Below are 15894 nucleotides of genomic sequence, written 5' to 3'. Positions count from 1 at the left end.
AACAGTGCTATACTGGTCATAGTACTGGCAAAAACCACTGCAATGGCAACCATGAACAAAGCAAATATTGTCTTATATCTACAGCAACAGTTGCGGACGTTGACATTCCGTCAGAACGGAATGTAAAACATTTCACAGAATGAAAAGCTAGCTATTTGCTTTACGTCGCACCAACACAGATATGTCTTTTGGCGACGATGGAGTAGGGAAGGTCTAGGAATTGGAAGGAAGCGGCCGTGGCCTTAATTAAGGTACAGCCCCGGCATTTACCTGGTGTGAAAATGGGAAACCACGGAAAACCATCTTCAGGGCTGCCGACAGTGGGGCTCGAACCCACTATCTCCCGATTACTGGATACTGGCCGCATTTAAGTGACTGCAGCTATCGAGCTCGGTCAGAGTGAAAAGGCAGTGGCAGATGGTATATTAGCGTTTTTGCAAGATGAGTTAGTGGAATGTGTAGTGTTGTATACTTTCGACTATGTGGACAATGCACATGTGGACTGCACTGATGCCGATACAGGTGAAAGTTATACAGAAATAAATGTCCAGGCATGTAGTTCATCGTCCATGTTGGAGCCACAACTCCTGGCTCCAGTGAAGCATATTAAAGAACAATCGTTCTTTACGTACATGAATGACCATCCACAACATAGTAAAAAGACTATTACTGACTGATTTCGAAAAAGTTCGCAGCAATATGACCGTGTGGTGCTTAAGAAAAACTATACTTCGAGGGAGGACAAGGCAAATCTGTTAAAAAAATGTTGTTTGCACAATTCAAGGACGCTCAAGACAAACTGCGCAAGAAATAGGTTACATGACTTCAAGGGATGTAGTGAATAGTTGCACAACTTCAAACAGAGCTACAGCATTGGACAACGCAAAATGACATTCCAAACAAAGCAGCAACTTGATGATTCACACCAAACTGCAGAATAGGCCTGAGCATTTGTAGATGAGGTAAACAACCTTATCCCATTGTTTAGTGTGGAATTCATTTTCGACACCGAGCAATCGGGATTTGGAAATTCTAAGTTCCCAAGGACGGAATTTGATATTTTTCCACCAACAGAGCATGTCAATCGGGATTTGGTCAGCATCTCTATGATGCAAAAAGAAAGAATGGTACGCATTGACAATGTCCTCTTGTTTACGCCCTGATATACCCTCTTACCACAATACTGCGAAAGGCTTCTGGTTTTCAGTTGTAGGTCCTAGAGGAGCAAATGATTCATCAAGTGCTATAACACATTTTGTGAATACTGAGACCTTAAATTCATCCATTCGTGGAAGCATAATCACTTTCTGCAAGTATGCAGAAAAATAGAGGTGGCCATTTGTGAATTCCTTATCAGAATGCTCTTTATATTTTTTTTCTAGCTTCACTTGCTCTACTAACGTGCAATTCCCACTCACTGTAAATGCCGCTTCCAATTTTTGAGCTCGTTAACTGTGTATTTTGGATTGTGCTGACTGAAAATTTCACTTTTTTCATACTCTTCATTTCCAACTTTTGTAAAGGAAATATTCATTTCCCATAAAACTGATCGATAGAGGTCGTAAGAACATGTACCTCCTACATTCTGCACAAAATGTTTGTGCATGGATGCTGCTGTGATATCGCTAGGAAGGTATCACCTACAGACATACCAACTTTCAAAAGTAAAAAAATCAGGAGAAATTTGGCAGCGAATCGTGACGTATTGCGACACATCACCGATGGCAAAACATGTACTAATTCATTATAATTCAATACTAATAATGTTAATTGCTTTACGTCCCACTAACTACTCTTTTACGGTTTTCTGAGATACCGAGGTGCCGGAATTTAGTCCCGCAGGAGTTCTTTTACGTGCCAGTAAATCTACCGACACGAGGCTGACGTATTTGAGCACCTTCAAATACCACCAGACTGAGCCAGGATCGAACCTGCCTTGGGGTCAGAAGGCCAGTGCCTTAACCGTCTGAGCCACTCAGCCCAGAGTTTTATAATTCAATACATTAACAATTCTATTTGGCCTATATATATGCTAAATATATAAATACTGGACATACCTGAACTGTAGGAACATGTGACTTCTCATCCTTCAACATGGTGATCACATTACGACTAATTGTTGTTCAACACACCAGTAGCTGACTTAGCCCTCTTCAGAAACTCGGAACTAAATTTTTGCTCAAAGCACTTGCCTTGCTGAACTGATTTTAAGGTTAAAAGTTTCTCCAAAGTTTGTTCAGACAGCAAGGATCTGAACTGTGTTTTTGTCTTTGTGACTCTGCTAAAAATCCTTTCATATTCTGCATTGCTATGTGGAATTGATAAAATAGCAAGCATCACCTTCGAGAGTCTGTCATATTTAAGTACACCATCAGCTGATTTCATCTGACCTACCAATGCCCATTGAACATCAATTCTTCCTTTTGCCAGGTCTGTTTCTTTGAGCTGGATGTTACAGAACTGGGAGTGCAGAATATCAGTTTCTTTATCTAAATGTTCTGTTTCACTAGTCAAAATGTTCGGAAACTTGTTAATGAAAAATCTAAGGCTAGAAAATGATGCCTTACTTATAGCAGAAATATTTGCAACTTCTGCATTAATTAAAACTTCATCTTTGAATGGAACTTTGTGTACCATGTAGTCACACGATGAAGAGAAACACTTTCTAACAGACTTAAAGAATATGCACTCTTCCTCAGACTTCAAAGTGTTCACCAAAACAAATGCAGAGTTCCCTATCATCAGATAACAATCATCCTTTTGATTTGCTGGAGTATGATAATCTACATCAAGGAGACAGGAGGAGCTTTTAATAATGTGTGGTTTCACAAACCTTGCGATCACATTCTTCAATAGTTCCTCCAAAACTGACCTCAATAAGTGGATGTGCGGCATACTTCACAGAAGAGCTACATTTGGATTCTCAAAGATATCCATAAAACTTGAGAGAAAAAGGCAAAAAGGAATTTTGTAAGTCTTCAAAGTTCCCATCTGAGAATCCTTACCCACAATTTCGCTCCTACTACAGCAAAATCCTAAACATCTTCTTAGTGATAACCATCGAGTACGCACATGCTTCAGAATTTTCCTGATCTCTGTGTTGTGTAAAGTCTGAAATTCTCTGAACTTTTCTTTCCTCTTTGCACTCCTTTCCAGATAATAAAATATATCAATTATACTTTCATCTACATTTACGGACAAGCAGGCTGTACCCTTCTCTGCAACAAGATTAATTAGGTGACGAGCAGCGTACTATGATTATGTTACTATTTTCCCGCTTCAAACATCCTGCTACACAATTCTTTAATCCTACCATTACTGGAGCATTATCAGCACCAAGAGCTAGGCAGTTTTTTAATGGAATGCAGAATTCCCAAAAAGTTGAGAGCAAAAGATTGGCAATGTTAGCTCCAGTAGCATCCCATTCTAAATTAAGCACAGAGAGTAGACAACTCGGAATTTCATTGAGTTCAGGCCTAAAAAATATGTTACAACATTGGGATATATTTTCAAGTCGCTTTTATTGCTACCACCAGTAGCAACAGAAAATGCATTCACCTGCAAATGTGATACAATTTTTGCCCTTTCTTCCATGCACATTTCTGTAATGATAGCCGCAGTTTTCGTTCTAGCACACCCATATCGTTTAGCAATTTCCGAATCAGGAAACATTTTGTGAAACAAAGGTCCCGTGTGATCGGCACAATTTACAGGCAGGTTATGTTCTATGATAAACGACGTAAATAATGCCTCGGCATTCGTCACAGGATTTACATCTTGGTTTTTACATGAAAAGTTCAGTTTCTGGTTTCTTTCTACACACTGGACACTCCTTGTTTTTTCGTTTGCATATACTTGAGTAGCCAGCCCCGTGGTGTAGGGGTAGCGTGCCTGCCTCTTAACCAGAGGCCCTGGATTCGATTCCCGGGCAGGTCAGGGATTTTTACCTGTACCTGAGGGCTGGTTCGAGGTCCACTCAGCCTGGGTGGTTAGAATTGAGGAGCTATCTGACGGTGAGATAGCGGCCCCAGTCTAGAAAGCCAAGAATAACAGCCGAGAGGATTTGTCGTGCTGACCACACGAAACCTCGTAATCTACAGGCCTTCAGGCTGAGCAGCGGTTGCTTGGTAGGCTAAGGCCCTTCAAGGGCTGTAGTGCCATGGGGTTTGGTTTATATGCTTCAGTATAGCGTACTTCCCGCCATGCGCAACTGCAAAATCACACCTACATAATTATAGTACAGAATGTGAATGTTGGTCCCTTTCTGGATTCACTCAAACATGGAAACTCTTCCCTATAAGCACTTTTAAACACTGCATTATATTTCGTTTTTGACATTTTGGCCAAAACAAATATTAAGACACAACACGAGCACTTCTTGAAGGTCTTGGCCCGGGTAGATGACTATGGCGTGCTACTTCTGAGGTTAGGTTACTCGCTTGCAAAGAGAATGACTGTATTATAGACCAAAGAGGAGCACATGACTGGCCACCATGCCCCGTACTGCCATATGGTATCATTATTAGAACTACTATCGACCAGCCATACTCAGCCATATATCGATAGAACGAGGAAATTATTACATGTTACAAATTTCATATATGGTCCGTACTGAAATGTACATCAATTCTATTGTATTGAATAGGTTGATCCTAATAAATTCCGGTAATTCTTAAATTGAGAACGAGGAAATCCGTGGGAGTTTAAAATAATATGAAAATTACTGATACTGCTCTGAAAATCGGGAGATCGGTCCCGGCGATCGAGAGATCAGGAGGAATGATGAAAAATCGGGAGTCTCCCGCTTAAATCGGGAGACTTGGCATGTCTGCGCCTATTTGTAGCATGTTCCCTGCGGTAAGGTGAAACAGGAGGATTGAATGATTCAACATGTGCCCTCAGGAGATCACGGTCAACTTTGTTCCAAGCACTTTTGATTCCTTTATTTTTTGCTGTAAACGCAGAGAGACTGAAAAAATATCTTAAGCTTTCTTACAAATGGTCCGTACGAAAGTATTATTACTTTTAGAAAAAAGCCTAGAGTAGTTAAGATAAAACTTTGCACACCGAAGCTCTCTCACCATCGTCGTTTTTCAGAAAGCGATGAAAAGGATATATTTCTGTGAAAATCTTCTCCAGTTCATCTCCGCTTAACAGGCTGATGAACAGTGTGGCTTGAAATGAAAACTTATTTCTCGGTTTTGCTAAGATTCCAAAACTCTTCATTTATTTTCTTCCTTTAAATATGACTAAATATCTCACTACACTTTTTCCGACAACTGGTTCCACAGGGTGATTTCAAAACATGTTTTTTTCAAATACTCTACTGTTGTTTAACCTTTCTCTCAGAAACACTTATTTCAAATAGCTTTCGCTGCCGCGGTCTGCCTGATTTTGTCAGCCCTAAACCTGTCCATACACGGGTTGAAACAGGCTCTTTGCTGATGTGTGATGTCGGTATGTTTTCTGCTGTTTGTGTACCTCCTGATGTCTGTGGATAATCCAAGTCACATATCAAGGAAGTGAGTATATTCCCCAATGACTGTGAAATCCCTAATGGATCAGGGTTATATAATGTTCCTGAAGATTCAGTTCTATGCTTTGGATATAAACTTGGAGAATAAATGACTTTGTTCGCTTCACAATGCTGAGCAGCATGATCACTCTGGTTTCCACCAAAGGTAGTTTCTTCCAGAGTGGAATCTAGCATACCAATATCATAAAGTGAATCCCTCACCTGTGTGGCAGTTTCAAGCATACTAGTACTATGTTCTGGAGAATGTTCATTCTGATGAGGCTTTGCAAAGTCAGTGTTGTTAGTGACTGGACTGATCTTGCTCAGATTACCAGAATTACTCCTTTGCCCTAGAACTGCGGACCGTCTTCCAAGAAGATGATGTGCTGTTTGGTCAAGTGCAGTCATCTGCCTGGGAGACAGTCTCGTAATTCAAATATAGTACTACTGTTAGCCAACATATGGCACGAATTTCAAGCCATGCTGGCTCCCGATGCTTTTATCTTTCGTAGCAAAAGACTCTGGTAAACAAATGACAATATGCAGGCTATTATTTGGCTGCAGACGTGGAAGTACTTTCATGTTGACATTGAGGCTGCATTGAGCAAAATGGCAGCCAACTATGTTGACGATTCAGAAATTGAGCGCTTGATTTTTGACGATTCGTGTGATAGTACGGACAATGACAGTGATTATTGTATGGATTCGTCTGAAAATGAAGAGGGTGAAAGCAGTGGTAGTGATACCGGCGAACAGGATGTCCCGCAAGTTATGGAAATACCCCTCAATGCAAGTGATAGTGATCATGTTCCTACAGACAGTATAGACATGCCTAATGTTAGCCGTGAAGGGGTAAGTGTGAACTGGACTGATATACAACCCGATGAAAGTGACTTTCCAGAAAACAATCTACCATTTGTCATTCATCATCACGGCCCTGTGAACTTGCCTCCCCATAATTCCGCGCCGATTATGTACTTCAATGTTTAACACACTGGGTTTTTGGGGACTTCTCATTGAAGAGACTAACAAATATGCTGATGAATATCTACATAAATTAGGTGTTCTGCAACGAAAGAGTACGTTTCGTTTGTGGCCTGAAGGTCATGTGAATATTGCACAGTTGAAACGTTTTATTGGACTTGTTCTCAATATAGGTCTACTAAGGAAGAAGAATATTTTTCGTTATTGGAGTACGCAATATCCCAGTCAGGATACACCCTATTTTAGAAAAGTAATGCCTTGTGACATGTTCTTGCTCATAAATAGATTTTTTCATTTAGCAGACAACAGCTGTAGCAAGAAAAATCAGGTGATCCAGGATATGATCTACTGTTCAAAACTAGGGCTGCAATATGATCTACTGTTCAAAACTAGGGCTGCAATTGATCATTTCAATGCATGTTTCAAAAGACACTACATTCCTGGAAAAGTTCTAAGTATTGATGAAACATTAGTAGGTACAAAGAATAGGTCTAAATTAATACAATATTTACCTAACAAACATCACCATCGGTGGGGCATAAAACTCTTCAAGGTATGTGAGCCTGGTTTGTATTACACTCTGCAGTTCAGTAAAATCTCGGGGCCCAAAATCGAGTGGAAAAGGTTTAAGTTTTGATGTCGTAATGAATTTACTGAATTCCTTAGGAAATATACAGGGTGTTTACAAATGAATATCGGAGTTTTAACGCCTTATAATATTGAATATGTTAAACTTACAGTTATACATTATATGTCAAATGAAAGAGCAACTCAAACAGTTTTGTTTGTTGGCACCAGTGCGCATGTACGTGCAATGGTTTTGCCGCAATCCGCTAGACAGCGGTAGTAGCAAAGATGGCGACTAGTGAACAGAAAGCTTTTTGTGTTTTGCAGTTTGCAAAGGCAGAATCTGTAGTTACTGTGCAACGTGCGTTCCGCATTAAGTTCGGTTGTGATCCTCCAAGTGATAACATTTGCAGATGTTATCGTAAGTTTGAAGACACCGGTTGCCTTTGTAAAGGGAAGAGCAAGGGATGACCAAGATTAAGCGAAGAGACTGTTGAGCGAGTGAGAGAGTCATTCACTCGTAGCTCAAAGAAATCAGTCCGGAAGGCTAATCGTGAATTACAACTTCCTGCGTCGACCGTTTGGAAAGTTGTATGAAACCGCTTACAGCTACGTCCTTACCGTTAACAGTTATTACAGGCTCTAAAGCCGGCAGACCACAGATTACGTGCCAACTTCGCAAACAACATGTTGTTACATGATTATGAGTTTATGAATCGTGTTGTTTTCAGTGATGAATCGGTCTTTCACCTTAGTGGACATGTAAACACTCATAATGTGCGCATCTGGGGCTCAGAAAATCCTCACGAGTTGGTACAAATGCAACGAGATTCCCCTAAAGTGAATGTTTTTTGTGCCGTATCCCGGCGAAAGATTTATGGGCCTTTCTTTTATGGTGAACGTACTGTAACTGGTACTTCTTACCTCGATACACTACAGCAATGGCTCTTCCCTCAGTTGGAAGAAAATGAGCCAGAGAACTTCATTTTCCATCAAGATGGTGTGCCACCTCACTGGCATAACGACGTACTACTACTGCTGTCTAGCGGATTGCGGCGAAACCATTGCACGTACATGCGCACTGGTGCCAACAAACAAAACTGTTTGAGTTGCTCTTTCATTTGACATATAATGTATAACTGTAAGTTTAACGTATTCAATATTATAAGGCGTTAAAACTCCAATATTCATTTGTAAACACCCTGTATTTTGGAAGGGGTATCATATAATTGTTGACAACTGGTACACATCTACCACTACGGCAAGCAAAAGTAAACTATATTACTAATTACGTTCTAATAGAGAGTTAAACATACGGTCTAGAAATCCAGATGTGAAACCATTGATCTAATTATGTTATCGTTATTGAGCTAGCTTTGGGTCTTTGGGAGAAGAAAACTCTACTCACAGGTACAGTTCGCAGCAACAGAAAAAATCTTCCTGGTGCAGGGTAGGTATCTGTGAAACTTCCAAAATTTTAGGCAGCTTGTTGTTTCTCATGATATAAACTTCAAAGAACATACGGTCTAGAAATCCAGATGTGAAACCTTCCCATCATTTGAAGAAATCAGAACTGCTCTAACAAAGTTATAGAAGTTCAATTTCAAAAATACATCACTGTTATACACATAATGTATTCTTTACCACTTAGACTTATTTCCTTGAACTCCTGATGAGGAGCATCGGGCGATGTTCATATGATTCTGGGGAGCTATTCGGTTTAACTCTCTCCAGGCATAACCCATCTGTAGACTCTCCTCTTCCACCTATCTCCTCCATGTCCTCTTACGTCATCCTCTTCTCTTTTGTCCTTGTGTATTGTGGACTGTTTTTCTGTATATAATGGGGAGGTCTCCTTTTACATCATACGTGAGTACAGCAGCCACGTTTAATTTATTCCTTTCATTAACACACTTGTGATTTCTTCTAAGACTATGAAACATAGGTTTTTGAAAAACATTATAATCTAAGCAGTTCATCTCATTTCTCATGATATGAACCATAAAGAATATTATGTTTAATGAAGGGGACTTGTTTCTCCAGGTTATAAAAATGAGGTTTCATCTTTTATGCATTGTAACTACAGTACCTCTGTCCGTTATTAATTTTATGTGACCCAAAGTAGGATAGGCTAAAGCATTTGATTTTTGGAATATTCTTATTGTCATTAACAAGTAGAAACAGTAATATGATTGGAACCCAACTGTGGGACAAATAAAATTAATAATCTTTTCCATGTTTTAATAAACATAAAATCACATTTGTAAGCTTTACTCCAACTGTACCTTGATAGCCCACAAAATACAAGGAATGTTTTGGCCGGCCTCCAATAATTCCTATGCACTGTTCTAAAGTTAGGAGTGAAGTAAGACATTGTCCATAAATGGAATTCATCTTCACAGCACCAAGCCTTACAGGAACCAAGAGGATGAGAGATTTTGATAGAATTCTTCCAGCAACAGGATTAGCACATCGGTTCTCACCCCAATTACAAAGCTCATAAATGTCTTGTCTGTACACTGAAACAAACAAAAGTTGAGGAAGATAAACAAGAACATCCATAGCTGAAATTATATCTTTTAATCCAACAAGAAAGAATGTTAATAATTTGAAATGGAAAAATGGGCATCAGCCACTTGTAACGAGCAATTTAAGGGCTCCCTCACTTTTAACAATCTATGATAATGGATTTCAATGTCCTATTTGCTGCTAATGAACCACTAAGGAGGGTAACTGGCATATTTGCCTCCTTAGAATTGTCTGTTCCAGTATTATCATGCGCAGTAAGACCTGACAAAATCTAACTGAATTTTCACTGTAGATACTCAATGCTACGAAAAGAAAATTCTCCATCATCTTGCTACGACATAATAGCAAACTTTTTCTGTAACCTTCTGTAACATACCTTCTGTAACATTAAAAGCCACTGAAATGGTAATGTACAATCATATGTTCTTCTGATTACAAAATCATATACGAAGACAATGCAAGTTTACTTTAGGATTATCAGCACTAATTTGGAAGAAGATGAAAATGTAACTGCATTTTGAGGTGAGTCACCATTTCTTGTGTTTAGCACTGTCTTAAGTAAAACAACAGTAGGCCTGTAAGTTCAAGAAGAAGTCTCCTTCCCTTTTTCGATTGATCAATATATTATACCGGCAATGGTGAGAATTTGAGTAGTCCGACTCATCGGCTGAATGGTCAGCAATGAGGCCTTTGGTTCAGAGGCTCCTGGGTTCGATTCCCGGCTGGGTCGGGGATTTTTAATTGCGTATGATTAATTCTTCTGGCTCGGGGACTGGGTGCTTGTCCCATATTCAGACAACACACTACACTACCAACCACCACAGAAACATGCAATGGTGATTACATCCCTCCACACAGGATTGGCATCAGGAGGGGTATCCAGCACAAAACATGGCCAAATCCACATGTGAGACACAGTTTGCACCAGGGACCCCACAAATGTGGGAAAAGCAGTAGAAGAAGAATGGCAGAATTTGTGTAGGTATGCTGGAACGTATTTCTGCCACAGGGAGTGAAAGAAAAGGAATTTTTTCTTGCCACCAGTTTAATGTTGTACTGATTCAGAATGTTTCTGGTGACAATAGAAGAGAACAGGCCGTTCAAAACTGGAAAGGAAGCAGCCACAGCCTTAATAAAGTTACCAAATTTGCCACAGTGAAAATGGGAGACCACAGAACACCATCTTCGGGGCTGCTGATAGTAGGGTTCAAGCCCATTATTCCCCCTAAAGCAAGCTTACAGGGTACACGACCCGTACCACATAGCTGACATGCTCGGTGGAATTGTAAAATTGTGTTGCTGTTTTAGATATGGGCTACCCCAATTAGAACAAGACTGTCCAGTAGTATTTGTGTTGGAGAGTCTCGCTTATCCCCCCAAAGCCACATGATGCTATTGGATGGTTTGTAGCGGTTTTCAATGCCTGAATGTTCTCCAAGTATGCTTAATAGAGTTCAAATCAGGGTAACAGGGCAGCCACCCAAACAAGTGATATGCTTGGCTCCCAGGTAGTCATCTATCATGGCAGCTTAACATGGACGTGGTCTGGAGACCTCACTGGCCAAGGAAGCATTCTGACATCATGAAGGCAGGCAAGAGATACTCGTACTGCTGGAAAATAGAGTTGTCAAGTAATGTTAGGAGGGAAGCACATATGGTCACCAAATTTTCTGGGTGTATTGCCGTGTTGTCAGGGTTTCTTCAATCACCACTGGGGAGTGGGAATCATAAGAAATGGCACCCTTGCTGGGACAGTGTGTCACTCTACAAAGAAGCGCAGATCACTGCGCTGGCCAGGACATCTACAGACTCATATTCGGTGGTGATTTGTATCCAGACAGAGCCGTGTATTGTTGCTGAACACCACTCATCGCCAATGCACAAGCTGCCAGTTCACGGCAGAAGTTCAAACGAACTCGGCGATGCTCTGGTCGTAATGGTAGACCTCGTATGGGACACTGCTATGATAGATCCTGCTCTGCTTGCCGCCTGGATATGGTATTGGTATATACAGGCATATCCACAGCTGCTGTGACATGTCTATGGATGGTATGCAGTAACACCTGCATAGTTTTTGCACTCTGGTGCACAACGAAACTATCTTCCCTGCTGGTGGTCTGTTGGGGTTGACCCAAGCCTGCAACCAACACCAATGCACAGTGCAGTCAAAGTGGTTCAAGTGGTGATGCGCTGAAACATCCAACCTGTCTCTCTTAGTTCAATAATGATGTCTCTCTCAAACTCATCTAGCTGGTCAAAGGCCTGTTGAACATGACATCAGGGCATGTTGCCTGTTTACTCAAATTGGCTCTGTGGCTCATATTAGTACTAATAATAATGTTATTTGTTTTACGTCCCACTAACTTCTTTGACGGTTTTCAGAGACGCCGAGGTGCCGGAATTTAGTCCCGCAAGAGTTCTTTTACGTGCCAGTAAATCTACCGACACGAGGCTGAGCCCCTTCAAATACCACCGGACTGAGCCAGGATCGAACCTGCCAAGTTGGGGTCAGAAGGCCAGCGCCTCAACCGTCTGAGCCACTCAGCCCGGCCATATTAGTACTAATGCCTTATTCGGTGTCTTGCAACTATGAATGAGGGATGGAATGGACATGTACACCCCCAAGTGGCACTTCCGTGCAGGCAATCTGCATTAAACACAAATGGGACAAACGTCATCCTGTGATGATTCTGTATTGTGTGGCAACCTTCACTGAACTCGTGCAATACGTTCATGGTGCGAAATTCTTTTTGGAAACAAGTCTATTTCTTTCAACAAAATGGGTAAAATGCCAGAACATTTCATAAGTGGTATTATATAACTGTTACGCTCTTCAGCCTGCCTAACAGTTATAAATTAGCTGATTCGGAACTGAAAAGAGATGGCTTTAGATATTTTAAAATATGTGGTATTGTCATCACCAAAAAAGAAATATAGAGTGGCACTGTCAGGTCAGTAACACCCTGCTACCGTACGTGACAATAGATGGTACTACCTGAGACTGTCTGGCTAGTACCAAACGCGACAAACTAAGGGAGAAAAAAACGGCTAAAGGTGGAGGAATTCTCCCTTAGGAGGTTTGGTGAAGCCTTTATGTAAGAAATGATACACAAATTCACCAAATGTTGCTGCCTTGCAGGTTTGACATGGGACTGCCAAAGACTAAGGGGGATTACCTCAACAGAAAATCCTCCACAGTGTCAGGCGTACCAAGCCAGTTGAACAGAGTTGATGAGTTCGTTGCTTTCCAAACCAAAACAAGCCTCGGATGTAAAAGCATTAAAATTACCAGATATGAAAACAAATCTTCATGCAACTCATGAACTAACGATGGCCAACAACCCAAAGCTCATCAGAGATGCAGGAAAAGACAGAGATTACATAGGAAGAAAGAGCTCAGAATTGGAACCCTCAATATCCTCACCCTTACTGGTAAATGCGAAGAAATTGTAGACCTCATGGACAGACGCACACTCAGGATTTTAGAGTTGAGCGAGACAAAATGGAAAGGTTCAGGAAAGAAAATCTTACAAAATGGTTATACACTGTACTGGAGTGGAAACCTGAATAAAGCCAGAAATGGAGTTTCTTTCATTCTCCACAAAGATGTTGATGTCAGATGGACCTAAGTTATATGAGTGACAGAATCTTTTTTTTTTTTTTTTTTGCTAGTTGCTTTACGCCGCACCAACACAGGTAGGTCTAATGGCGACGATGGGATAGGGAAGGCCTAGGAGCGGGAAGGAAGCGGTCGTGGCCTTAATTATGGTACAGCCCCAGCATTTGCCTGGTGTGAAAATGGGAAACCACAGAAAACCATCTTCAGGGCTGCCGACAGTGGGATTCGAACCCACTATCCCCCGGATGCAAGCTCACAGGCGCGTGACTCTAACCGCATGTCCAACACACATGGTGACAGAATCATTAAAATGAAATTAACGTGTTGGCCAGGTATTCCAGACCTTCATCGTAGTATATGCCCTATAGGCAGGCTGTCCTGCAGATTAAAAAGACTGGGCGAGTTGGCCGTGCGGTTAGGGGCGCGCGGCTGTGAGCTTGCATCCGGGAGATAGTGGGTTCGAATCCCACTGTCGGCAGCCCTGAAGATGGTTTTCCATGGTTTCCCATTTTCACACCAGGCAAATGCTGGGGCTGTACCTTAATTAAGGCCACGGCCGCTTCCTTCCCACTCCCAGGCCTTTCCTATACCATCATCGCCATAAGACCTATCTGTGTCGGTGCGACGTAAAGCAACTAGCAAAAAAAATAAAAAGATCAGTTCCTTGCAGATCTAGAAGACTAAATAAAAGAAGACAATATCACAATTATGGGAGACCTGAATGCCCAAGCTGGGACAGATACACAAGTCTGTGTGAAGATATCACAGGCCCCAATTGCTATGGTGGCAGAAACCAGGAGGGAGAAAACCTGATAAGACTTCTGTGGAAGGAATAAGCCAAGCTAAGCAGAAGAGAGACAGCCATAAAATCACATGGCACAGTTGTGACAGGAAGCAGAGGACAGTAATAGACTAGTATATAATAACTGATAGATGTGCTAGCCTATTCATCACTGATGTTTAGGTTATTCCAAATGAATATATTGATGGTGACCACCATCTTTTGATCACGTACATTGGGAACGTCCATGTGCAGAATGTCAAGCAAAAGAAAATGCCAAAAATAAAGGCCTGGTTGCGAGGAGAAGATGGGAAGAAAGAAGAATACCAAAGAAAGATCTCAGCCAAATTACCAAAGAATGAAAAAAAAGAGGAGTGGAAGAAGAGTGGCTGTAATTCTAGAACCCACTGGTTTCAGACGCTGAATCACTACGTTGAAAAAAAAAATGCAATATGAAGGGATAAAAGAAACACCATGATGGAATGAAAGGGTTCAATTTATTTGTGAAGCGACTGATTAAAGACGAAAAGGAAATGTGTTGGGGCGAGTTCACTACCAGGCTAACAGAAGACTGTGAAAGTAATGGAAAGTTGCTTCATAAAGTACTCAAGAACAGAAGTGAGCATGGTATTATCCTCGCATTGGAAACAGATGATGGGAACCTGGTGAAGACAGATCAAGGCATCACAGAAGAAATGAAGAACTACTTCCATACTTTATTAAATGGAGAAAGTTTCAAAATGATACCACTGAAGGATGCAGTTTAGATGCAAGTGATGGAGCACAACACCAGCTAACATAGCTAGAAGAGGAGTCTGAGCTGAAGAACATGAGAAATTGTAAGTGTGACAACCTCACTGCTGACACGATACAGACAGCTGGAGCACAAAGCAGAGTACAGAGTACTCTTTGACATTTAGAAACAGAACAGGATATCAGAGGACTGGATGAAAGGTATCATCTCCCTGTATAAAAAAGGGAAACAGGAAGAAACGTGGAAATTATAGGGGCATCACTCTACTTTCTCCCTCACTTAAACTTCTGGAGAAGATAACTGAAAGAAGAATCAGGAATATAGCAGAACAGTTATTGGAGGAGGAGCAAAACGGGTTCAGGAAGAACTGAAGCACTACAGACCTGATGTTTGCCATCAGAATGCTGACGGAGAAGCCCTGGGAATATGATAAGAACTTAGTGATGGTTTTTATGGACATTGAAAAGGCCTACGATAATGTGCCTAGGAAGATAATTTGGAAATGCCTAGAAGGTATAGGCATGTCAAACTTCTTGACTGATAAAGTCAAGATGCTCAATCAAAAATACTTTAGTTGTGCCCAAGTAAGGGATGGAAGATCAGATTGGTTTGAAACCAAAAGAGGAGTCCAGCAGGGTAGTGCCTCGTCACCACTCTTGTTCATCACTGTCATAGATCGGATAATAAAATCCATCAAAAAACATTGCAAAGAGCCTAACACTTATAATATTTGCAGATGATGATCTGATCTGGAGAGAAAATGAAGCAGAAGTACAGGAGAAACTAAATCTTTAGAACGGCAAGTTCAGAGAATGTGGATTAAACATCAGTAAAACAAAAACTGTTGAAATTACTATCATCAGGAAAGGCGGTCTCAAACATATTCCACCGAGCTCGATAGCTGCAGTCGCTTAAGTGCGGCCAGTATCCAGTAATCGGGAGATAGTGGGTTCGATCCCCACTGTCAGCAGCCCTGAAGATGGTTTTCCGTGGTTTCCCATTTTCACACCAGGCAAATGCTGGGGCTGTACCTTAATTAAGGCCACGGCCACTTCCAATTCCTAGGCCTTTCCTATCTCATTGTCGCTATAAGACATATCTGTGTCGGTGTGACGTAAAGCAAATAGTAAAAAAAAAAAAACATA

At 41.1% G+C, this 15894-nt stretch overlaps 1 protein-coding gene across 1 annotated transcript in view; it reads right to left on the bottom strand.

Annotated features, from left to right (window-relative positions):
* Positions 1 to 15894, bottom strand: part of Atg4b (Autophagy-related 4b) — a 156831-nt gene that overhangs the window by 24770 nt on the left and 116167 nt on the right. Inside the window, exon 5 of the mRNA XM_067141396.2 lies at positions 9352 to 9585. Coding sequence (XP_066997497.2) covers positions 9352 to 9585 — 234 coding nt within the window. The remainder of the gene's footprint in view (positions 1 to 9351; positions 9586 to 15894) is intronic.

Source organism: Anabrus simplex, chromosome 2 (assembly GCF_040414725.1).
Source record: "Anabrus simplex isolate iqAnaSimp1 chromosome 2, ASM4041472v1, whole genome shotgun sequence".
Lineage (NCBI taxonomy): Eukaryota > Metazoa > Arthropoda > Insecta > Orthoptera > Tettigoniidae > Anabrus > Anabrus simplex.
This window is presented reverse-complemented; position numbering and strand designations above follow the sequence as displayed.